The sequence below is a fragment of the Cyprinus carpio genome, chromosome A9 (assembly GCF_018340385.1).
Source record: "Cyprinus carpio isolate SPL01 chromosome A9, ASM1834038v1, whole genome shotgun sequence".
In the NCBI taxonomy this organism is placed as follows: domain Eukaryota; kingdom Metazoa; phylum Chordata; class Actinopteri; order Cypriniformes; family Cyprinidae; genus Cyprinus; species Cyprinus carpio.
The window spans coordinates 1-26,628 of record NC_056580.1 but is presented as its reverse complement, the minus strand read 5'-3'; the positions used below and the strand labels follow the sequence as shown (position 1 = coordinate 26,628).

Here is a 26,628-nt window from a genome sequence, read left to right as displayed (position 1 = left end):
TCATATTATGTATGCAAACCCATTATAGTATACGTTTTAAATTTCTCTTTTCATTATGATTGTTTATTGGTAAAAATACTACCATCTTTCCCTGAGCTTGTATGTAATTATAAGTTCTGTAGTAATAATAATAATAAAAAGAACATAAGAACGACCTCATAGCATCAGTAACTCCACAGCCCTACCTAGTACAGTTTTCCTCAGCGTTTGCAGTATTTGTAATATCTGCACAAAGGAGACGTCGATCAGCTGCTTGAAGATCTCGCTTTTGGAGAAGACTGTTGATTTTACACTCAAAAAATGTAAGTTTTACTACTTAGAAATTAATTACCTCAGAAAGCATTGCTAGCACACCCCAACATTTATAAACAATAATAATGATAAATGACCAATAATTATATATTTTTTGTAAAACAAATTGTAATTTTTTTTTCATATGCCACAGCTATGCATGACTTCACACTAGACAAATGCAGCCACGGTGAATACATCTCAATTTTCAGTCAAGTAATGAATGAATGCATGTGTTAATGAAACCATTAGGGTATGCTTTATTTACTGACAACAAAAGGAAACATGAATAAATGAGTAAAAGAATAAATAAAAGTAACCATCACAATAAATAAATAAATACAAGTCAACAACACATGAAACAAAGCTTTATTCAAACATTGTTCCAATTTATTCAAACATTGCGTCCATCACGTCCCTCACTGCTGCAGTCAGACTGAATCTGATCATGGATGGGAAAGAGACATTGAGGCTGTCCTTGTCTGAGTGCACAGAGAGGATAAGGAAGACCATGATGACGCCCTTGAACCACACAACCCTGAACAAGAGCAGGAGAACATGTGCGGGACAATCTGACTGCTGCTGTGTCTGCTCCAAACATCTGTGTGCTGCTCTCCACCTGTGAAACATTTACACAGAGTAAAACGCTTTATATCTCATGTTAATTTCATATTTAAGAAGTTAGGAAGTCGTGGCCTAATGGTTAGAGAGTCGGACTCGCAATCCAAGGGTTGTGAGTTCGAGTCTCGGGCCGGCAGGAATTGTAGGTGGGGGGAGTGCATGTACAGTGCTCTCTCCACCCTCAATACCACGACTAAGGTGCCCTTGAGCAAGGCACAGAACCCCCAACTGCTCCCCGGGTGCCGCAGCATAAATGGCTGCCCACTGCTCCGGGTGTGTGTTCACAGTGTGTGTGTTCACTGCTGTGTGTGTGCACTTTGGATGGGTTAAAAGCAGAGCACGAATTCTGAGTATGGGTCCCCATACTTGGCTGTATGTCACGTCACTTTCACTTTCATATTTTTACAATTGCATGCTAATTTGATATAGCTTCATTACTTTTGTGGCGTAGTGAACTGGACTGGTAAGCTGAAGGTTGCTGGATCAATTTCCGCAGTCATCACTAGTCAAGTCAAGTCAAGTCATCTTTATTTATATAGCGCTTTAAACAAAAAAGATTGTGTCAAAGCAACTGAACAACATTAATTAGGAAAACAGTGTCAATAATGCAAAATGACAGTTAAAGGCAGTTCATCATTGAATTCAGCGATGTCATCATGCAGCTCAGTTCAGTTTAAATTAGTATCTGTGCAATAATTTGCAATCAAGTCAACGATATCGCTGTAAATGAAGTGTCCCCAACTAAGCAAGCCAGAGGCGACAGCGGCAAGGAACCAAAACTCCATCAGTGAGAGAATGGAGAAAAAAACCTTGGGAGAAACCAGGCTCAGTTGGGGGGCCAGTTCTCCTCTGACCAGAAGAAACCAGCAGTTCAATTCCAGGCTGCAGCAAAGTCAGATTCTGCAGAAGAATCATCTGTTTCCTGTGGTCTTGTCCCGGTGGTCATCTGAAACAAGGTCTTTACAGGGGATCTGTCTCTGGGGCTCTAGTCCTGGTCTCCGCTGTCTTTCAGGGCTGTAGAGGTCCTTTCTAGGTGCTAATCCACCATCTGGGCTGGATACATACTGGATCCGGGTGACTGCAGTGACCCTCTGACTTGGATACAGACTGGATCTGGTGGCTACGGTGACCTCGGAATAAGAGAGAGAAACAGACTAATATGAGCGTAGATGCCATTCTTCTAACGATGTAGCAAGTACATCGGGTGTTATGGGAAGTGTTCCCGGTTCCGGTTTACCTAATTAATGCAGCCTAAAAATCCTTTAACGGATTTGGATATTAGAAGTGTATTAGTATGCTATGTGTAAGCCAGGTTAAAGAGATGGGTCTTTAATCTAGATTTAAACTGCAAGAGTGTGTCTGCCTCCCGAACAATGTTAGGTAGGTTATTCCAGAGTTTGGGCGCTAAATAGGAGAAGGATCTGCCGCCCGCAGTTGACTTTGATATTCTAGGTATTTGAGAACGGAGCGGACGTGGAGGACTATAATGTAACAAGAGCTCATTCAAATACTGAGGTGCTAAACCATTCAGGGCTTTATAAGTAATAAGCAAGATTTTAAAATCTATACAATGTTTGATAGGGAGCCAGTGCAGTGTTGACAGGACCGGGCTAATATGATCATACTTCCTGGTTCTAGTAAGAACTCTAGCTGCTGCATTTTGGACTAACTGGAGTTTGTTTACTAAGCGTGCAGAAAAACCACCCAATAGAGCATTACAATAGTCTAACCTTAAGTTCAAAAACACATGGATTAACATTTCTGCATTTGACATTGAGAGCATAGGCCGTAATTTAGATATATTTTTGAGATGGAAAAATGCAGTTTTACAAATGCTAGAAACGTGGCTTTCTAAGGAAAGGTTGCTATCAAATAGCACACCTAGGTTCCTAACTGATGACGAAGAATTGACAGAGCAGCCATCAAGGCTTAGACAGCGTTCTAGGTCATTACATGCAGAGCTTTTAGGCCCTATAATTAACACCTCTGTTTTTTCAGAATTTAGCAGTAAGAAATTACTCGTCATCCAGTTTTTTATATCGACTATGCATTCCGTTAGTTTTTCAAATTTGTATGTTTCGCCAGGCCGCGAAGAAATATAGAGCTGAGTATCATCAGCATAACAGTGAAAGCTAACACCGTGTTTCCTGATGATATCTCCCAAGGATAACATGTAAAGCGTGAAGAGTAACGGCCCTAGTACTGAGCCTTGCGGTACTCCATACTGCACTTGTGAACGATATGATACCTCTTCATTCACTGCTACGAATTGATGGCGGTCATATAAGTACGATTTAAACCATGCTAATGCACTTCCATTAATGCCAACAAAGTGTTCTAGTCTATGCAAAAGAATAGTGTGGTCAATAGTGTCGAACGCAGCACTAAGATCCAATAGCACTAATAGAGAGATACAACCACGATCAGATGATAAGAGCAGGTCATTTGTAACTCTAAGGAGAGCAGTCTCAGTACTATGATACGGTCTAAATCCTGACTGGAAATCCTCACAGATGCCATTTTTCTCTAAGAAGGAATATAATTCTGAGGATACTACCTTTTCTAGTATCTTTGAAAGAAAAGGGAGATTCGAGATCGGTCTATAATTAACTAGTTCTTTGGGGTCAAGTTGTGGTTTTTTGATGAGAGGCTTAATAGAAGCCAGTTTTAAGGATAACAAAGGAGGAATAACAATGACAATGAGGAATTAATAATAGTCAGAAGAGGATCTATGACTTCTGGAAGCACCTCTTTTAGGAGCTTAGATGGAATAGGGTCTAACACACACTACCGGTGTGTCTTTACTCCAGATGGCTCCAGAGGGATTGAGGTCCCTGTAATAAGAGTACTGTAAGTCACTTCAGATAAAAAGTGTCTGCCAAATGAATAAATGTAAATGTTAAATTTTTGAATGCTTTTTTGTATCTTGGGCACAAACGCTCAATAAAACTGCTTATTTCTTAAAGTTTATTTCTTCAAGGTACTACTATAATATTAATGCATGCATATATTTCATACAGTTTCTATTTAGGGCTTTAAAAGGTTATTTCACCCAAACATATAAATTCAGTCATTATTTACTTGCCTCCATTCTGTTCAATCGTTGTGTTTGGGTTTTTTTTCGTTTTTTTTCCCTGAACACACAAGTTGGTCAAGTTTTTCCTGCTGGTTTGTGTTTGTACAGTATCAGTCAATGGAGCCTGACTTTCAGATTCTTCATGACATTAGATGATGCTTTTGAAGCTTCTAAATCTCAGGTTTTATTGACTGATGTTGTATGAAGAGAAACATGCAGAACAAACTTGACCAAAATCACATCCTCTGGGCTCACTAAGGATGACCACAGCAACATCTGCATCAAATGAACCAAAAAAATTCTAAGATACTGATTCTCACACCCATGGCACTCGACCATTTCCAGGATGCTGCTGTGGACTTCTCCATCCTCAGTGCTCACACCAGTCTGCAGACATTTCAGATCCTACAAAAACGCACAAACATAATACACAAGCAGTCATTTTAACAGCACAATGTCATTTGATTTCTGTTTTAGAAGTAACAAAATTATCTTAATTTATATTTTGGTTTCAGGTTTTCCTTTTTTTTCCACAAATGCCGCTGTCACCTGCTCCATCACAAAAGCTCTGCATCAAATGTACAGCAATCAAGAATCAGAAAAGTGCTATAATAACTCTGTTTGAAATTACAATGATTAAAATAAACTACAACTTTAGATTTAAAAGCTGTTTTATTGATGACTGTAGTGTACTCACTGAGAGCCTTTGATGGCAGCATTCCTTCATCAGTCACTCTTCACCAGATAAACACACGTGTATCTCATCCGTCCCTGTAACATCCAGACAAGAGTCGTCACCTCTGTGATTTATCTTCTCAATACTGCATTTACATGTTGTGTTAACTCACTTTTTATCTAACACAAGTGCTCCACAATTTATCAACAATAAAATGAAATAGATAACTTATGTTTACTTACCCTACGTAGATTTGTGTATTTAAATTACTTAAATTCATCTAAAGCAGTGTTAACAGTGAATTCTACATAATAGCACACATACATCTCTCACTCATATGTCTATGTTGATGTACATGTGATTTGCTCATCTGTAATTCTCTTAGAACATTTTCCTGTCACATATTAAATAGACATTTAATCATCTTTAAGATGTATATGGTTTATATAAATCCACTTTGAAGACATACATGTGCTTACTGGAGCTCTGCTGTTCGCTATACATAATAAAACGCGTTTTTACAGAATTTTTTTTTACAAATATACTGTAACATTACTGGCCAGTGTCTTTACACCTTAACAAATCAACAGTTTACCCTACAGTAGCTAAACAAATATGATTTTAACACACGGGAACTGTGTTGTGGTTTCTCTCTTTGGAAACCCTCGTCGCTGCTCTCCTTCATGTTCGATGATGATGTATCCTCCCGCGTGGCATCCTGGGATTGAAAAGTATCCATCGATGAACACTCCAGAATCTGGGATGAAGCAGTAGGACATCCGGGTATTTCTCGCCTACTGTTTTATTAATACTGCGATTTTTGAACGCACTTCTTTCTTCACATACTCTGTACCCCTACTATATAGAAGGTAAGTAAGTATATTAGAATGCAAATTAAGTATATGTAAGTCTGAATCTCACGAGAGTTAATGCAATTTTTGCCTACTCTTTTATGAACATGGAGGATTCAAACATACTCATTTGCTCGCCTACTGCTTTTTCCATACTATATAGTAGGGAAGAATGCCATTTCGGACACAGCCAGCATCTTTATGAATGGCTCACTGAATCACTGACTCGTTCAAAAATTCTGAATCATTCAGTAACGTAAGACTGTTGTGTGTTGCTTGGAGATGCGCGACTCTAATGCTGTGGCTTAGCTTAGAATTATTTTCGTTAGCAAAATGGAGCAAAAATGATTAATAATATTTCCAAAATGTAAGTCAGTTAATATTCTTTGTTTATTGAACTAAAGTTGTATAAAATCAATATCACATTTGCAATCGTGCTGAAAGTCGGTAAAACATGACTCTTGTCGTGTGACGTTACATATATTAGCCTATATAGAATATTTATCTTTTTTTCTACCGCAGTATGTTTGTTCACGTTTGTTTCTTTGTGTGTGCTGTTGCCCTTATAGTTTTGATTTCTCCGCAATTCAGACAGGCTGCACGAGCCTCAACTGACGTGACCTTGACACTTTCAATACATCCTTTATTAGTCACCGTTTACACTGAAAGTAATAAAATCAGAATTATTCTCGCCAAAGTTTCCGTGCTGCCCAAGTAATTGTTTGTTATTAAAATTTTAATCAGGTTAATTGTCCGGTCGGCAAGTAAAATTCTCTTTCACTTGCCCCTTCACAAAATCCACTTCTCCCGGACAAGCAAACATCCATTAATGTTGAGCCCTGATACCTATATTTACATATTTTTTCTTTGTGTTTGTATTCTATAATAATTGCACTGTCAATGGAGCAGACCTGACTTATATTTCACTGCTGGTTATATATTCTCTATATAACCATGTATGTGATGAATAAAAATCTTGAATCTAAAGACCAAGGTCCCTAGATGACGCCTTAACACATCATTACTAAACAATCAAACATTAATGTAGACCCTCAAAAAATTGTGTGGGAAACGACGAAGTGTGTAATAATTCTGTATATCTTTTTCTTCTGCTCTTGCCAAAGCAAAAACCCGCCAATTTACACAATTAGAAAATAAGATTCAATTATTACAAAATTTACAAAAACAATTTTTTTTTTCTGATCAACAAGCTACACGATTGTCCTCCTTGAAAGAGGGACGAGGCAAAAAATATTATTTCAAATCGGAGAGACCTAGCCACTAATTGGCCCTCAGGCTGAGGGAATGTGAGTCTAAGGCATACATCAGTGCAATAAAATCTTCGGATGATCAAGTAACCACAAATCATATGATAATTAACAACATATTTAAAGTTTTTTTACACAAATCTTTATAAAACCGAAACTAATTTTGATGAGTCAGTTTGTAGAGAGTATTTGGATAAATTAGAACTACCTCAGATCACACAGATGGATATTGACTCTTTTGAGGCCCTGTTAAGTTTGGAAAAGCTTCATGAAACAATAAAAAGCCTTCAGAAGAGCGTCACCATGCTTAGATGGCCTTCCTCCTGAATTATATTTAGAAATATGGGATGTGGTAGGGACTCTCATGCTTGATTCATTTAATTTTGCAATTGAGCATGGTACATTTCATAGAGACCAAAAAATCATCTTTGATATCATTGCTTAAAAAGGGTAAAGATCCATTGGATTGTTCTAACTACAGACCAGTATCACTTATCCCATGCAATCTAAAAGTTTAGAACGAAGTTTAGAGCATGGAGAAAGTAATTCATAGCTTAATCAAAGAAGACCAAACTGGTTTTATTAAGGGGCATCATGCGTCCGATAATATGCTTCGACTGTTTCATGTACTTGATTTTGCAGACTCTCTTCCGAGCCCTTGTGCATTTTTTTCACTTGACGCAGAAAAAGCCTTTGACAGGCTGGATATGTGGGCAGTTCTGCAATGGTTTGGTTTTGGTTAACATTACATTTCTATGATTAAGGCACTCTACCTGAGGCATCAGTCTTAACTGGTTATATTATCCCCCCGCCCCGCCCCGTTCCCTTTACAGCGTGGAATGAAGCAAAGATGTTCTCTTTCCCCTTTATTGTTTTGTTTATCCCTTGAACAATTAGCACAAGCTATTAGGGAATTTGAATTTCAACCAATTAAGATTCATGACCATAATCATAGTTTTGTTGTACACTGATGACATTATTTTATATTTAGAACATTTTGATATGTCAATAACCAATATAATTAAGGAATTTGACTACTTTAGTAGTTTATCGGGGTACAAGAAAAACTGGAACAAATCTGCTTTAATGCCAATTAACAATGTTAAGGTTAACCCTCTGGGGTCGAGAAATGCAGATACACGTTTTGTGGCATCTTCACCTTTTAACACAGAAAATAACTTAAATTACACTTTAAGTTTTGATCGTACAGATAAGAGCAATACATCAATCGAATCTGTAAAGGGTCTACTTTTATTTGTATACACAAATATACACACATAATAACAACAAAACTATGTGCATTTATAAAATAAAGAAAACAAACAGGATGCGCTGTCTGCTGCCTTGGTCTGCGTGATCTTCATTTAGAAACGCTTCATTAAAATTAACTGTAACCACAGGCACGGGAATAAGTTCATTAAAGAAGAGAATGTTGTTTGCTGGTTTTATAGCTGCAAAGAAGACAATAATACAAAACTGGTTTACTCTGCACGTGTGCAAAAACATTTTGGATTCATAGCCTTATTGGGATACTAGTCTGTGAATGTACAACGGCACAAATTAACGGGGCTAAACCTGGTACTATTGATTCATTCCAATGTTTTTCTTTCCTTCGTCCATTTATTTATAATCTTCAATAATGGCATTTCACAGCAGGACAAATGTCTATTTAATATTTCGATTCTGATGTTAGAAGTTCATATTTGGCATACATTCAGGTGCGGCGTGAACGTAGCCTTAATTTTACACATATACGTAATTTCTGGTGCCATTTTAAATTACTAAGCCATTTAAATCTCTTTCCACATGAAGAACACAAATAGCGTCCCACAGCCATATGACTTTTCAGGTGTATCTTTAAGTGTGACGGTAAAATAAATTTTTTATCACACTGATCACAATTAAATGGCCTTCCTCCAGAGTGAATGGGCAGGGGATTTTTGAAATTGCTCCTTTGTCTAAACCTCTTGTCACACCCAGAACTTTGCAAATGACGTTTCAGGTCTCTTTGGTATGTAAAACACTGTTCACACTTGAGACATGCGAAAGGGCGCTCTCCAGTGTGAATTCGAATGTGAGTCTGGAGGTTTCCTTTAAATCTGAAAGTCTTTGTACAGTGATCACACGCGAAAGGCTTTTCTCCATTGTGAATTCTCAAGTGAGTCTTGAGGCTTCCTTTGAGTGTGAAACTTTTTCCACAGTGATGGCACATGAAAGGTTTCTCTCCGATGTGAGTTATTATATGCTTCTTAAGATCTTTTCTGTTGGCAAAATTCTGTCTACACTGATGGCATGTAAAAGAGTTTGCTCTTAAGTGAGACCTTATGTGGTAATTAAAGGATCCTTTGTGTCTAAAATTCTTTCCACACTGATCACATTTAAAAGGTTTAACTCCAGTGTGAATTCTCATGTGATACCCAAGATTTCCTTTATGTGAGAAGCTTTTCCCACACAATTTGCAGCTGAAGGGGGTTTCTCCAGTGTGAGTTCTCATGTGGCAATCAAAGGATTCTTTATATGCAAAATTCTTTCCGCACTGAGGGCATGTGTAAGGCTTCTCTCCAGTGTGAATTCTCATGTGAGTCTTTAGGCTTGCTTTATGACTAAAACTATTTCCACAGAGATGACACGTGAAGGGCTTCTCTCCAGTGTGCATTCTCATGTGAGTCTTAAGGTATTTATTGAATCTGAAACTCCTTTCACACTGTGGGCATTTGAAAGGCTTCTCTCCAGGATGTATTATTACATGCCTGTTGAGGCGTTTCATGTTAGGGAAACTCATTCCACACCGATGACATGTAAAAGAGTTCTCTTTTGAGTGAATCATCTTGTGGGAAGTAAGGCTTCCTTTACGTGCAAAACTCTTTTCACACTGATCACATTTGAACGGCTTCTCTCCAGTGTGAATGTTCATGTGATACCTAAAGCTTTGTTCTGACATAGTGCACTTTCCACACAATTTGCAGGTGTAAGGCCACTCTCTGGTGTGAATTCTCATGTGGCTTGTAAGGACTGCTTTTTGAGAGTAACTCTTTCCACACTTAGGGCATGTATATGGTTTCTCACCAATGTGAATTCGCATGTGAACATTCAAGTTTGCTTTTTCAGTGTAACTTTTTCCACAATGTCGGCAGGTGAAAGGCTTCTCTCCATTGTGAACTCCCATGTGGTCTTTAAGTTTTTCATGTTGATTGAAACTCTTTCCACACTGAAAGCAAGTAAAAAAGAAAGTTCCTGTCTTTTGAGCTCTTTTTCGTGAGGAAGCCTTTTCAGTCTGTGAACTTTTAAAAGATTCTTCTTTAGTTCTGAAATCGTGTACTTTCTCTTCCACTTCATCTAGTACTTCTCTCTCCTCTTTCAGTGCCATCAGGTCTACAGTGGAAAGAGACAAAAGTTAGTCACATTTTAATGGGACAAGGCAACAAACATCTCCACCCCCTAATAGTAAACTAAACTTTCATTAGTTGGTCTGGACTGGCTGATCCAAGAGTTAATAATTATGTTGGGAAGAAAACTGATATATGCGCCCATATATTTTATTTATTTGTTTTTATATGATGTATAGGCCATATAAGTATTATTTTATTTATCAGCATTCAAAAAGCAAGTCACATTCAGTTATGATAGTCAGCACGGTAAAACTCTCTCTCCAAGATAATATATTCCCATTATAATACTTGATGGATAGATATAGGTCTGGCAATTCGCATAAAATTACATCTTGCTGGTGCTCATTGCTCTCTCATTTCTCTTCTCTTTGTTTGTACCATGTGGAGTGGAGTGCAGAGCTCTGTGACTTATGTTGCTTCAGGCACATCATTCTGCACTCTAGATGTACATAAGCCCTACAACTCCATGTTGCTTCAAGTGAACCATTCTGCACCCTGGATGTGCATAAGAGCTTTATGCCATGCTGTTTGAAGCGTTTCACATTATCAAAGTTTTGCACACAGAACGATTACACATTTTTATTTTTCTCATGATTTCTAGCTTATTTTTATTAATGTATTTTGTAAAAATAGAAAAAGTTAACAGAATAAATATATTTAAATTGTATAATGTGCACCAAATTTTTTTAAGATATTGTTTTTACTGGCAAATTATACAGTCAGCTAGTTTAATTTCATAGCTTATATATCTTTATTCAAATGTAGTTTTTCTCTGTAATGAAGAAGTGAGTATTTAGTGGATTATGTTTAATAACGGGTTTAAAAAAAGAGGGACCATTATTTTCATAAACAGATTATTGATATTTTGTAGAGTTGTTGAAAAGAAAAGAAAAAAATAGCACTGCTGTTGGATTGGTATTGGCCGATTCTTAGAATTTGGAAAACTCTGTAATCTTACAATGCAAAATAATAACTAAAAAAAGATTAAAATATCATAATTATTTACTGAACCCTTAAATTAATCACAATTATATAATGAAAGCCATAAAAAACAGCCCTAAAACAGACAATTAATTGTAATAACCGTGACTATTTTTAGACAATTAATCGTCAGCCAGTTTTCATAATCGTGACAGCCCTACCCACAGCATCAGCGTCATGATCAGCATCCAAAGACCAAATTATTTCAACACGTATAAGCCATAAAATGTCCTTAAAATAAGCTGATTTACTTGGTATAATGTTGAATAACCCAACAAGGTAACACTTTACAATAAGGTTGTATTAGTTAACGTTAGTTAATGCATTAGTTAACATTAACTAACAATGAACAACGCATCTGTTCAACATTAATTAATCTTTGTTCATGTAAACTTATTCATATACTTATGTATTAGTTAATCCATTAATTAACATGAACTAACAATGAACAACTCCACTCTTCAGGATTACTTAATGTTTTTTTATGTTAATTTACACATTAACTAATGCATCTCTTCACATTAACAGATTAACTAGTTAATGATGTGGTTAATGCATTAGTTAAAAATTAACAATGCATCTGTTTAGCATTACTTAATCTTTGCTCATGTTTAATTATTCGTATACTAATGCATTAGTTCATGTATTAGTTAACATGAACTAACAATGAACTATGCCTGTCAATAGCTTTATTTAATAAGCTTTATTTAATTATAATACAGTATGTACACATACATTTAGCAGCTAACACACAATGGATAAACAATACTAACTCCCCATTTGGACACTGATATGGGCTATTGGTAAACTTGGAAACTATCTAAACATCAACTGATAATGATTCTCATGTTTGTAGACTGTTTATTAACATGACTTACTACTATCAAAGGGTTATTTAAGGGAATTAATTTGTGAAACTTATTGTAAAGTTTACACTAGTCCAACATTAACTGATTTGTTACTAATATTTGTAGACTGTTTATTAACATGATTAAGGCATACCACTAACAAAAAAAAAAAAAAAAAAACCTAACAAAAAAAAAACAGATTTAACAGTTTTGTTCCTATAGTGTGTATTTTCTATTTTTTTTTTACTTTCTATGGTTACAGCACACCACATACTTAACAGGATTCCATTCAAATCAAAATCACAAATCACGACTGTAAATGAAGGAAATCTCGCACGGACAAACGTGACTTTAGAGTAAACAAATGGCGGACGACTTGCAAGAAGAAATGGCAATTATAATATTTGGATATCTTTTTACCCAAACTTCGTGGGGTAAAAAAAAAAAAGGTCTGGATGAAGTCGTGGAGACAATGTAAACATGAACTTTATTACAGCGCGAGCTGGAGGAGAGTAATGCTTCCGTTTTCCTTTGGAAATCGATTCGTTCCACGTGACGATCTACTGAGCGCACGCACATTTGTTCTCTTCTCGGGGTTCGGCAGTTAAATCGCCCGCGGGAACAGGACAGACTGGACCTACAAAACCAATGTCTGATGGAGTGGATTAACTTGGAAAGCGGGATAGAAATGGTCCTCTTGGAAGACTTTTCAGTGATATTCATCGAAAATAGCAGCTTTAAAACGCAAAGGTGATTACCAACTATATTTGTCCATCATTCTGACCATGGTTGCTCACTTCCAGTTAACGTTAGGCAAAACACCTTCTTCTCTAAGTTTGTTTCTTTATTTATTTAATGCATTGATTATATAATATAAATGTATATAATTTATACCACTGTTATGTAATAATATAATATGTAATAAAGTTTCTGAAAATGTAGGAGATGCATGAATGGCTTTCACTCATTTAAGGTCCAGTAAAATCAATAATGACTGCTTTGTTAGTTAATAGTTAGTTAATGGTAATGGTAATGTTAAGTCATGTTAATAAACAGTCTACAAATGTTAGTTAAACGTTAGTTAATGTTGAACTAGAGCACACTTTACAATAAGGTTCACAAATCCCCTTAGTAAATGCTTAGTTAATGGTAAGTCATGTTAATAAACTAAATAAAACATGAGTCTAAAAACATGAGAAGCACTATCAGTTGATGTTTAGATAGTTTCCAAGTTTACCAATAGCCCAAATCAATTCCCAAATGGGGAGTTAGTACTGTTTATCCATTGTGTGTGTTAAATAAGCATTGTGCTGCTAAATAAACGTGTGTTTATACTGTATGTAGTATAATTAAATAAAGCTTATTAAATAAAGCTGTCTACAGGCATAGTTCATTGTTAGTTCATGGTTACTAATGCATTAACCAGCGTTAACTAATTAAGTTGTTAATGTGAAACGAAGCATATGAATAAGTTAACATGAGCAAAGATAAAATAACGCTGAACGTGTGTTGTTAATTTTTAGTTTAACTAATGCATTAACCACATCATTAACTACTTAATCTGTTAATGTGAAGAGATGCATTAGTAAATGTTTAAGTTAACATTAACAAAACATTAAGTAATCCTGAACAGATGGGTAGTTCATTGTTAGTTAATGTTAACTAATGCATTAACTAACATTAACTAATGGGTAAGATGGTGAGTTAGAACTATTCACCCTTAGTGTATCAACTGCTACGTAAACTAATGTAAATATGTACAGTAAGTTAACCTTAAAACATTAAGGCTATTTACAGGCATTAGTTCATGGTTAACTAATGCATCAACTAATGTTAACTAATTGCACTGTTAATGTGAATAGATGCATTAATATATGTGTGAGTTAACGCTAACAAAGATTAACTAATGCATTAACTCATGTTAACTAATACAACCTTATTGTAAAGTGTTACCCAAAACAAATAAGGTGTTCTTGAAATTTCAGTGATGTACAATAAATAGCATATTTAGAAATATGTTAATGTCAGGGATTAAAGCCAAAAAAACAAAAAACAAATCCTGAGCCTGACCTTTTTTCCAAGGGCAGTGGGGTCCTTTCTTTAACATTTGAAAGGATACTATGGCAAAGTTATTGCTTTCTTTATTCAAACTGATAATTTTTTTCATGAATATATGGTTGACCTTATGAATGAAAGCTGTATCATACACTTGGAAAATTTTGAGCTAAATCACCGCTTATCAACACTAGGGTGTGACAATACAGAGCGATGAGATAAAAAACAGGTACTTGGTTCACTAGAACAAGACAATATTTTAGTACTATTTTTAAGAAATTTTCAATCACAAAATATTTGTCTTTTAATTACAAAAAGTTAAATAATGCAGTTGTATTTTAAAATATTTTAAGTAATCTAGGGCTGTAACTAATGATTATTTTGGTAATCAAGTAATCCACTGATTATTTTGACAACAGAGTAATCTGATATTTTTTAGTAACACAAATAGACCTAAGTGAAAACCAGGCTTTGATATGACTATTTAGATATAAATTAAAGATGAGGCAATAATAAATGGCTCAAATAATATATCAAAACCAATAAATTACATGGTTTTATTGAACAACACTGTTAAAATAAATAATATAATATGAACATAACTAGAGATGCACCGATTGCAATTTTCTTGGCCGATTCCTATTTCTTGTTAGTGTGATCTGCCGATACCGATTTTTGCCAATTCTGATTTTTTTTTCCCTAAGAGATGTAATTGACAGCATATACACACAAAAATATACTTTTCTTCAACGCAAAGTTTCATAAAAAACAAGTAAAAAATAAGTAGTAGAACAAATAAAAAAAATTGCAAACAAAAGCACAAATAAATGCAATAGAATAATGAGGGCTATGAAACTTTGAAAGCTATGAAAGTTTTTCAGGTTAAGGAAGTTTTTATTCAGGTAAGAAATGCTACAGAAATTAAAGTTATCAAACGTAAAATTTTATCAAAGGTAATTTCTGTACTCTTCATTGTAAAAATTAAATACAAATTAATGCTTACCATTAAAGTTATAAAATGTATTCAGTCAAGAGCAGAAAGTGATTTTCTTTGTTTTTATGTTCTTTGATTAACATGACAGACAGCAGCACGAATATTGGACTGCGGTCTCTTTAAGAGTTTATCCATGGACCCAATATACTGTTACACAACATACCTTCTCTTTCTCAACTATTTAATGTTCCAAAACTGACTGTGTTTTAGTGATGGGCATTTCGGCTCTTTTTCGTGAGCCGGCTCGTTTGACTCAGCTCACTGAAAAGAGCCGGCTCTTTTGGCTCACAAACGGCTCTTTAAAAAACAATAATGTTTTGACTATGCTAGGTGTGAAAACAATTCTAATTAAATTATTAAATGAAATCATACAATGTCTCACAATGTCTTTAAAAATGCATTGATTTGTTATGAAAACAGAATACTATTAAACATTTACATTTAAATTACAACTTTTTAATGTATAGAAACAACAACATTACAAAACAAATACAATCTGAATCTGAACAACATAATAGAACCCATATTAAAGAAAAATAAATAACTGAAAGAATTAAACTGGTCCTTCTTTTTTGGCATGTTATAGTGCTGGGTGATATATCTAACGATATAATCATGCGCATCTAGTCTGTAAAGCCGGTTCCCTGATTAGAGCTAAATCGCCATCACCTGCTTTCAAATGGAGCGGCATTTAATAGACAGAGCCGTAGATCACTGACAAGCTACGCAATATCGCGCTCATTATCGCAGATGTATCGCCTTCGATAATGAACGCGATATTGCGTAGCTTGTCAGTGATCTACGGCTCTGTCTATTAAATGCCGCTCCATTTGAAAGCAGGTGATGGCGATTTAGCGCTAATCAGGGAACCGGCTTTACTGACTAGATGCGCATCATTATATCATTAGATATATCGCCCAGCCCTAGCATGTTATATAACCAGCATGAACTATCTCACTAGTCATGTTTTGTATAACTAGCATGAACACATGCAAACTGCCTTACTTTCGAGGGGCTGATGCGGTTTCTTCGAGTTTGACACTGTGTGTGAGATGGCTCGGCCCCTCCCTCATGCCATATAATTGGTTGACACCTCATGTATGATTGACAGGAACAGAATGTGAGGCTGATCAGACAGTCGAAACGAATATGTGTGCCTTTAGGCCTATATAATATTTTTTTTGTTCTTTGAATTAGTCAATTATTTTAAATAAAATAAAATGCATCCATTAATTTATTATTACATAATGATTTAATTTCTATAGGCTATATTTTTTTTTAAATAGAGTCGGCTCTTCAGATATGGGAGCCAGCTCCCGTCGTTCACCTACTTAGAGTCGGCTCATTTGTGAACGACCCATCACTACTGTGTTTAACTGGATACTCGCCAAGACGGGCATTTTGACAATTTTGTATGTATTTGAAAATTTTAGCGCAGTTAGCCACTCATTTTGGTATTTGTGCCTCACAAGCTGTTTGAGACTGAGCGTGGCTTGTGCGCTCCACTAATATAGATCAGTTGTGGTGCGCATGCTTTTGGTATAAGCGCGAAACCTATGGAAATTACTAAAATAATGCGCAATACAAGCACCATTTAACAGGAGTGAATGAGATGTGTATGAGAGAGAAGTGGTCGTCAGAGAGGAGAGAGCGAGAATGCGCGGCTGACGTGACGTTATTGCCTGTGCCACTGGTAACAAAACGGATCGGCTCAAAATCGGAAAGAAGTGAGACTGATCCACCAATCCCGGGCCGATCGATCGGTGCATCTCTAAATATAACCAACTTAAGTACATTATGTATTAAAACAAATACCTGCTGAGGGCACCAATCCCGGTAAATTTGTTCTGGCGATTATATCATTCTTATGATTCTTATGGAGATGACATGATTACTCTGAGCGATTTACAAAGCTCCGCCGATTTTTAATTTTTACTAATTTAATTAGTTTAATGTGCGTTAGATGGACATCTTTGACCACTGGGCCTTGCAGCTTTTTCAACATGTAGCACGTCTCCATTCATCAGGGCTGCGACTCAGCAGTTGGATACTATTATGCACGTCTCCTATTTGTAAGACTAAAGTATTCTGATTGGCTAGTAGTGTTAGTTTGGTTGAGAGTGAAAGCTGTGCTCCTCTCATACCATTGGTAGGCGAACTCATGGACTAGAAAAAAAAAAAAAAAAATTTTTTTTTTTTTTTTTTTTTTTTTTTTTAAATGTAGGATTTTTTTTTCGCAGCCAAACGATGCACGCCGGAGAACTTAAAGCCCTGTGATGTATTCTCCTGTGGTGGCATAGGTTTAATTAATTTACGTTACAAATCAAGTGAGTTTTCCCAGATGAACATTGGTAACCCAAACTCACCACATATGCAGAGGAAGAATTTAGCCCCTTTCACACATACAGTCTTTACTGGTTAATTATAGTTAAGAGATTATATGTGAACAGGACCTTTTCAAAAATCCCGGTAAATTCGTTCTGGCAATCATATCGTTCTTATGGAGATGACGTGATTACTCTGAGCTGTTTACAAAGCTCCGCTGCATTTTTAATAGCTTTTCCATGTAAATATGATGCTAGATGAAAATCTTTGACCATTACGCCTCACAGCTTTTTCAATGTGTCGCGCGAGACCCAGGCTTCTTTTCCATTCATCAGCAAATAAGCATCTCATGTTTATAAGAGCAAAAACTTCTGATTGGCTAGTAATGTTAGTTTGGTTGAGAGTGAAAGCTGTGTTCCTCTCATACATTGCTAAGAAAACTCATGAACTTGAACGTGATATCAAACAAGTGTTTTTAAATGATGGATGACTTTTTTTCCTGCAGCCGCACGCTGGAGATCTTTAAGCCCTGCTAACTGGAATGCACAATGAAATAACATGATTTTTGAAAATTGTAAAAACAAAATTTGAGTTATTTATTTTGCAAATGAACTTCATATATATATATATATATATATATATATATATAGAGAGAGAGAGAGAGAGAGTTATAACCGTGGTATTATTTAGCTATGAATAATAAACAGCATTTCTGTAGTGGTCAACATTGTAATATGGATGAAATGACCTAGTTCACCTTTAATTTGAAACCAACCTGTTTGTTCCTCAGTATCTTCTTCTTTCACACTGAATGCTTCTTCAATCCTCAACTCTTCACTCTCCTCTTTAATAAACGCCATCTTTATAATGGGAGATATTTCTGGACACTGTTATGTTTGAAATGAAAATAATTAACGGAAAGAAAAATAAATACAACCTAAATTTCTGGGTAGGTCTCAATCAGCTCTCAGTAACGTTACTACATATTACTTTTAACAGATTACACATTCAACAAACCTTTCGTAGTTGGTTTAAAAAGGGTCACTGTACATGTTTGTGTTCTACTTGGGTTTTGAACAGCAGTTGTCGCCAGAAAACCGCCATTATAAAACTGACATAATCCTTGTAATTACTGTAATTTCTTTCTTACTTTGTAATGTAATGGTCGCTTTTCTGAAACAGTACAAATGCGATCTCCGTCTACTCGCCAGCGTTCTTAATTTTCGTTCACAACATACTGCGATATTATATAACGATATTGGGAGCTAAATGAGACCTACCCGTTCTGTTTCTCATGCGTGGATGCGCTTAAAAACATAAAATAAAGTACTCGACCGTTACATTCGATAACAATTAAAGCAGCTGAAAGCTCCTGTAACTATATATATTTAATTTAAACTCCTAACTTACATGTTTAGAAACACAAACCTTTCTTCAGCTGAATCAACAAACACAGAACCGCAGCACAACCTCTTCCTTCTTCTTCTTCTTCTAATAAGTTTTCATGGCGGATAGCACACCAACTTCTGATGTATTTACCGCCTCCAACTGGACTGGAGTGTGGAGCACTAATAATCAGAATCAGAATCAAAAATCAGAAAGAGCTTTATCGCCAAGTATGCTTGCGCATACAAGGAATTTGTTTTAGCTTCCAGTACACAGGGACAACAACACAGACGACAAAAAAAATAAAATAAAAATAAAAACAAGGGTTTGCAAATAAATAAATTGTATAAACCGTTGTGCTATAGATGATAATGGAATAGAATTGAGTAAGATACAGGGATGTACTAGGATGGAGGGATAACAAATAAATATAAGGATATTGCACATTTTTATTGCATAAGTGGGGAACATTTAACTGTTCATGAGGTAGATTGCCTGGGAGAAGAAACTGTTCTTGTGCCTGCAACTAATAAGCAACTAATATATACAATACACATTTATATATACTGAGTTTATTTATATATATATATATATATATATATATATATATATATATATATATATATATATATATATATATATATATATATAAACAACAACAACTACAGCCTCCTGATTAATTCTATTTCCTTAATGTATTTAACAATACACATATATTTTACCTTGTTCTGCATGCTCTTTCAAAAGGTTTGACAAAATAAATGATTCAACACCCATGTTTCTTACTTCCTTTATGAGTTTTAAACTTTCTTTGTCAAAATTTTTTTTTTTAATTTTATTAAAACATGCTCTATTGTTTCTGCCCGATTACAAAAAAATACTATTCCTATTCCTAAAAACACTTCTTCCATTTCCTACTTGCTGCTGAATATTATACATATGTCTGCCCTTGCTATCACAGTTCCATACTTCTTGACATTTTTTTTTATGAATTCTTTAATTTTCCCTTTAACCTCATTTTTGCTAACTTGTCACTTGAATATCAATTTCTGAGTGTTTAAAGGGTTACTCCACCCCAAAATGAAAATTTTGTCATTAATCACTTACCCCCATGTCAAGCCAAACTGTTCGTCTTCAGAACACAATTTAAGATATTTTGGATGAAAACCGGGAGGCTTGAGACTGTGCCATAGTGTAAAGCAGTGGTTCCCAACCTTTTTTCAACTCACGGCCCACACAACCAAACACATATGTTTGAGCGGCCCACTGCAAAAAAATTAACTGACCCCGCTATTGTTGGGTTAATAACTTAGTACTCAGAAGCTAGATTGTTAACTATTTATTGAATGAACTAGGGCTTTGCGTTATGGACAAAAAAAACTATCGCGATTTCTTTGATCAATTTTGCGATTTCGATTTTAATCAATTTTGACACACACAGATATGCTTTACAGTCATAAATGCATTCAGGATGAATTTGAAACATATTTCCAAAAGAAAACCAATTAGAGCTTTATCAAAAAGTTGTAACGTCTCTAGAACAGACATAAGTCAAAATAATCACTAAGTAAAGGTGTAACAAACTTTCTAGACTTATGGCAAAATATATATATATATATATAAATCCTGTGTCCAGAGACTTTTTTTTATTTTTTGCCATACATTGTTCACAGAGCTCATTAATTGTAGCGGTGCCTCAGGTGTTGAAATAGATTTGTTATACATTATACAGGTTCACACATAGGCCTACTCCGTCTGCAGTGCGTATACAGTATGCGTATGCGGTGCAGAAGCAGCAGCGAGAGCGCATTAATGTAACGCGAAAGCACATTAAATTAATGCGCGAGGGCGAATCTGTCCGCTCGCACGCACATTTCTTTTGCTCTGTCACAAAACCAGACGCGCTTGCTCAGATACACGCTGCTCTCGCCCGGAGAAAGTGTGCGCACTTAAACCTTGTCTTCTCTCGCTCAAACTGCGTCCTGTGCAGTCACAACTCTCTCTATGCTCATGTACTAGATATTAATTCTTTTCGCACGTTTTTATTTCTAGCCTTTTACCGCGTGCAGTGTGAACACTCTGATCCGTTATGGAATGATTTTTGTGTCTTTATTATTCAATCCTACATTCTGAGTTTGAAAGTAAAACTAATTATTTTGTAATTAAAAAATAAAAGATTGCAAAAAAAAGTCCTCTTAAGGCTCAAAAATAAAGAGATTCATAACAAAATTATTTGCAGCGTATGTAAATCTTTGAAAATCTTTATTTTTCTTTATGCACTCCAATATTTTTTATAGCGAAACCACAAATGTTGCTCTTTTTGACCGACTTTTTTTTTGCAGGTCTAAAACTTTTTTTTGCGAGTTGAAAAGTTTTGCATGCGAGTTAAGCTGTCTCTCAGTGGGCAGTCTCTACCCACCAGGATGAAAGGCCTTTTCCTATTGGTCACTCTCTTCCATCCTCAATACCCATGGCTGAAGTGCCCTTGAGCAAGGCACTGAAACCCCAGTTGCTCCCCGGGCGCTGGATATATAGCTGCCCACTGCTCCGGGTGTGTGTTCACGGTGTGTTCACCTCTCACTGCTGTGTGTGTGCACTTGGATGGGTTAAATGCAGAGCACTAATTCAGAGTATGGGTTACCATACTTGGCAAATGTCACAACTTTCACTTTCACTTTCATGACAATTGCCAAACTTATTACTTCAATAGCAAGGACTGATATTCAGGACTTGTCAGCCAGTACCACTGTAGCCTTGCAAAGACTTTGCTTTGAAGACCTTTTAATGAACTAACTTCCACATTTCAATATGCCCCTGACTTCTAAGGGGTGTTTATACACTCAAAAAAATAAATTGTTGAATGAACATGATTTATTCGTAGCACCCATTATGCATCTAATCAAATCAAGTAAACTTGCACTGCTTCGAATAATAATTTAGATACAAATAACAAGAATGAATCATTTAACATAAGTAAACGTGTTATATTCTTATTAATCAGACATATTTGTATTTTGCGAATCAAACAAGTGGCTAGTTGACTTTTTTGAGTGTATTTGTGACTACTACAAAAAGCCTAGATTTCTATCAGTAGAACATCACATTATTCTTTTCTGTTTGCAGGAAGATTTGGTGTTGATGGAGGAGGCAACATCTTCAAGGCAAAACCTTAGACCTGATGCAACATCATCCAGTGTCAAAATCACCCTTTAGGAGGTACACAAGCAAAAGCTAAATTGAACATCGCCAATTATCAATTCCTATTTTACAAAATTTGTCCTGCATACATTTTTATCTTTAATGTGTAGGCACTTGAAGACCAGTGCCCAATATGCACAGGAACATTTCCAGTGTCAGAAGTAGACCTTCCATGCCAGCTTTTGTGGAGACAGGTAATGGTAATAGGGACTCACATTGAAGCTTAAAAACACCTAAAAGGTGCTCTGATTTGGATCATACCTCACGGTAACCTACCTATGTTCATTACATTAGTTCAAAACAGTACATTGCAAAGGTCATAAAATATCAAAATGTATATATACATATATACACACACAGTTGTTTGGAAACATTACGTTTTTTTAATGTTTTTTGACAATGGTTTCTGCTTATCAAAGCTGCATTAATTTGATCAAATATACAGTAAAACAGTATTATTGTGAAATATTTGTTACCATAACTGTTTTCTATTTGAATACATGTTAAAAATGTAACTTATTCCTGTGATCAAAGCTGAATTTTCAGCATCATTACTCCAGTCTTCAATGTCACATGATCATTCAGAAAGCATTCTAATATGCTGATTTGTTGCTCAAAAAATATTTATTATTGTCAATGTTGAAAATTTTTTCTTTGATGAATAGAAATTTATCTGAAGTAAAAACTGTTTATAACATTATAAATGTCTTTACTGTCACTTTTGATAAATTTAATGCATCCTTGCTGAATAAAAGTAAAATGATGCTCGTTTGAACTTTCTATTCATCAAAGAATCCTTACCTACCCCAAACATTTGAACAGTAGTGTATATCATTTCAGATAAATGATGCTCGTTTGAACTTTCTATTCATCAAAGAATCCTGAAATATTGTTATATTGTGACACTTAAAACATCAATAATAATGCTTAAAAATCAAAAAAAAAAAAAAAAGCATATTGTTATATTGTGACACTTAAGACTGGAGTAATGATGCTGAAAATTTAGCTTTATTGTTTTTTTATATACATGTATATGATTTTATTTATTTATTTTTACAGTGAGGAGGATGTGATTCGTCATGCAGCAGCACAGATAAACACCACAAAGACATCTGAAGTCTGTCACGAGATAACACTTCTGAAGTTGTGGAAACATAAAAAACCAGGAATTCCAGTCAATCTCCTGAAAATCACCTTCCTTGGAGAGCCTGTAAAAATAAATAAATAAAATTATATGTATATAAAGCTAAAAACAATAAATCAAAATGTACAGCTCCATTACTCCAGTCCTAAGTGTCCCTTTTAGATGTTTTGTAAGTTTTTTTTTTTGTTTTTTTTTTTTAAAAGGTGTTTTTAAGCTTCAGTGTGAGTCACTATTACTATTACCTGTCTCAACAAAAGCTGGCATGGCAGGTCTACTTCTGACACTGGAAATGTTCCTGTGCATATTGGGCACTGGTCTTCAAGTGCCTACACATTAAGGATAAAAATGTATGCAGGACAAATTTTGTACAATAGGAATTGATTGGCGATGTTCAATTTAGCTTTTGCTTGTGTACCTCCTAAAGGGTGATTTTGACACTGGATGATGTTGCATCAGGTCTAAGGTTTTGCCTTGAAGATGTTGCCTCCTCCATCAACACCAAATCTTCCTGCAAACAGAAAAGAATAATGTGATGTTCTACTGATATAATTCTAGGCTTTTTGGAGTAGTGACAAATATAAACACCCCTTAGAAGTCAGGGGCATATTGAAATGTTGAAGTTAGTTCATTAAAAGGTCTTCAAAGCAAAGTCTTTGCAAGGCTACAGTGGTACTGGCTGACAAGTCCTGAATATCAGTCCTTGCTATTGAAGTAATAAGTTTGGCAATTGTCATTGCACAGGTCTTAAAGATAGTACAAAACAAACCTGTTATTAAAACGCACAATACACAGTCTTGTAGACTAGGGTGAAGTCAGAATGTACAGACATCAGTCCCAAATCGTTGTATTTTAGAAAACTTAATAGCAGACTACAGCTGTGGGGTGCCGCGAATAGACTTGAGTGCGCATAGGGTCATAATTTATGAATCATAACCCACCAAATGAGCTAGTTATTTGATGTGCGTTACTTACCTTACTTCACTGGAGCTATAATAATCTATAATCTCTGAAAATATTGGCCTGACGCTGTACTATTGGGGGCTCTGGCAGCTAGCTATACTGTTGGCTAATCAAATCTTACGTATTTAGATGGGAGAGCATGAGAGGAGATAATAATTAAGTTGACTCGCTCGCTCTTCTGTCAGACTGCAGCGGCAGTGTAGCGGATTCCGGAGAAACTGAGTGGGCGTGGTCAACCTGTGACTTCAATCGAGAGTGACCAATAGGAAAAGGCCTTTCATCCTGGTGGGTAGAGACCGTCCACTGAGAGACAGCTTAACTCGCAAGCAAAAACTTTTCAACTCGCAAAAAAAAAAGTTTTAGATCCGCAAAAAAAAACGACGGCAGAAAAGAGCAACATTTGTGGTTTCGCTATAAAAAATATTGGACTGCATAAAGAAAAAATAAAGATTTTCAAAGATTTATATGCGCTGCAAATAATTTTGTTGTGAATTTCTTTATTTTTGAGCCTTAAGAGGACTTTTTTTTTTGCAATCTTTTATTTTTTAATTACAAAATAATTAGTTTTACTTTCAAACACAGAATGTTTGATTGAATAATAAAGACACAAAAATCATTCCATAATCCGTTAACATGGGCTCGGAAAAAAGGCGCATCACATCTGTTCTCGCGCTTGGCGCGTTGCATTCTGATTAGATCGGATGGCATACTGCGGGAGGTCAGGGCCGCTGAAAATCGTGCTATAAAGCGATTTAGAAATCGCGCACGCTCAGATCGTGATTTTATGACAATTTCTATAGCACAGCCCTAGAATGAACTGGCAATGAACAGAAAATAACTCGGGCTTATTTAATTATATATATGAAATGATGTTATTATGTTATGACTTAGACATTTTTACATATATTAACAATATTATTATTTATTTTAATAGTAATTGGCGGCCCACCTTCAATACCATCGCGACCCACTAGGGGACTGCGGCCCACAGGTTGAAAACCACTGGTGTAAAGAATTGTTCAGCTCTTAGCTGTTAATTAATAACTGGTGGCAACCACCAAAATTTGTCCGATCAGAACAATTAACTTAAATGATGTCCATTTAGGAGGAGCTAGATGCACACACCACTCATAGACTACTCATTGCAAACTCTAACAATATTTAATTAAGTGTGGTTCTAGAAAGAGAAACAACAATAATAAAGTATAAATATACACACTGATAAACATCAATATGCAAATGAATAATATCCGTATTTGCTATGACATTAACACTGAAAATAAATCTTTACAGCGATCGTATAATAAGACTGGCTAGAGATTAGCTTACAGACACATGTGCTCGGCAGACGCGATAAGCACATCTTAAAAGACTAATTCACTCAAATTCAATTAAATGTAAACACAGTAAAATGAAGAAACAAACTTAGTCTTGGATGCATGCACACAAGCGATTACTCAATATTGCGGGAGAACTGGCATCATCACCGTCAGAATCGTCTCACGCTAGTAATAAAAATGCCGATCATAACTGTACTAAACTACGTCAGCGCCCGGGTCCTATGCACCTTCTGGGTGCTAACAATAGGCGTGTGACTGAAGCCTGACTAAATAACAGCGATTAAACATTACACATATACAAAAACTGTATGAACACATTAAATAACTGGCCCTCAGTTTAGTACAGCCACCCCTAAATGTGCTTGCAGATTTGCATCTTGGGCCAGTACTCACAGTAATTCAGGGAGTGAGGGGAGCTTAATAAGTCTAACAACAGGTTGGATGTAGGTTCTGTCTTTGACCTGGATTTTTGCAGCTCTTACTTTATTATCAGCTCCGGCCTGGACAGCTTTCACAGTTCCAATGGGCCAGAGTGCCCTGGGGAATTGTGGATTAGCAATCATAACCACTGTTCCTAATGTCAGGTTGTCTTTCTCTTGTTGCCATTTCTGGCGAGACTGGAGCCCGGGCAGGTAGTTACACAGATAACAGCTCCAGAACTGGTCTGCCAATATCTGGCTGTGTCTCCAGTGCTTGCAGCTGAGCAGTTCAGATGCAGGGTAAATTACCTGAGGCAAGGCAGACTCTGCCCATTAAGAGAGAATTAGGGGTTAATGGATCAGGATCAGCTACATCCGAGAATACATGATTAATGGCTTTGAATTTAAAATTCCTTCAATTTCAATAAGGACAGTCCTGAGCACTCCTGAGATTTCCCAGGATCCTCCGAAATGTTGAGATTGGTTTCGGTTCCGAGTTGTGAGGGGATCCTCCGAATGTGGATTGTAATGGAAGTCAATCTGTTGCTTGGCAAGTTCTCTTTGTAAGTCAGTGTGAATATTGTTGAAAGCTTCCTTAAGCTCACAATCTCCACCCTTGAAATTGGTACCCCGATCAGAGCACAACTCATGAGGTTTTCCCCTACGGGCGATGAATCAATGTAGAGACATGAGGAAAGAGTCTGCGTCAGCTTGAGAGAGAAGGTCTATGTACACTGCCCTTGTGGTCAAACATTTATAAATGATACCCCAGCATTTCTCGTTCTGGCACCCAATTTCTCGTTCAA

The 26,628-nt window shown here is 36.0% G+C and overlaps 1 protein-coding gene and 2 long non-coding RNA genes across 6 annotated transcripts; 1 reads left to right on the top strand and 2 right to left on the bottom strand.

Moving 5' to 3' along the window:
- Nucleotides 1-8,175: 8,175 nt before the first annotated feature.
- On the bottom strand, nt 8,176-18,933 carry LOC109076887 (gastrula zinc finger protein XlCGF57.1-like). 4 transcript variants are annotated; one of them, XM_019092541.2, is made up of 3 exons: nt 18,804-18,933; nt 18,133-18,262; nt 8,176-10,155 (listed from the first exon to the last, which is right to left on the bottom strand). In XM_019092541.2, exons 2-3 carry the CDS (start codon nt 18,233-18,235, stop codon nt 8,498-8,500), a joined length of 1,761 nt encoding a protein of 586 aa, XP_018948086.2. In that variant the 5' UTR covers nt 18,236-18,262; nt 18,804-18,933; the 3' UTR covers nt 8,176-8,497. The 4 variants fall into 4 exon arrangements, with proteins under 4 accessions (XP_018948086.2, XP_018948088.2, XP_018948087.2 ...); XM_019092543.2 differs by having other exon boundaries at nt 18,151-18,262; XM_019092542.2 differs by having other exon boundaries at nt 18,786-18,883.
- A 2,890-nt stretch (nt 18,934-21,823) lies between these two features.
- LOC122146226 lies at nt 21,824-23,095 on the top strand. Its single transcript, XR_006160891.1, has 3 exons — nt 21,824-21,977; nt 22,070-22,153; nt 23,019-23,095. It is a non-coding gene; the product is annotated as an uncharacterized LOC122146226 (long non-coding RNA).
- On the bottom strand, nt 23,037-24,213 carry LOC122146225. Its single transcript, XR_006160890.1, has 3 exons — nt 23,519-24,213; nt 23,346-23,429; nt 23,037-23,167 (listed from the first exon to the last, which is right to left on the bottom strand). It is a non-coding gene; the product is annotated as an uncharacterized LOC122146225 (long non-coding RNA).
- Nucleotides 24,214-26,628: the final 2,415 nt, after the last annotated feature.

Coding starts and splice junctions, on each gene's coding strand:
- LOC109076887 (XM_019092541.2), bottom strand. CDS start 18,235: ATGGCGTTTATTAAAGAGGAGAGTGAAGAGTTGAGGATTGAAGAAGCA. Junction 10,156..18,132: donor AGGTTGGTTTCAAATTAAAG/GTGAACTAGGTC, acceptor TTTCCACTGTAG/ACCTGATGGCACTGAAAGAG.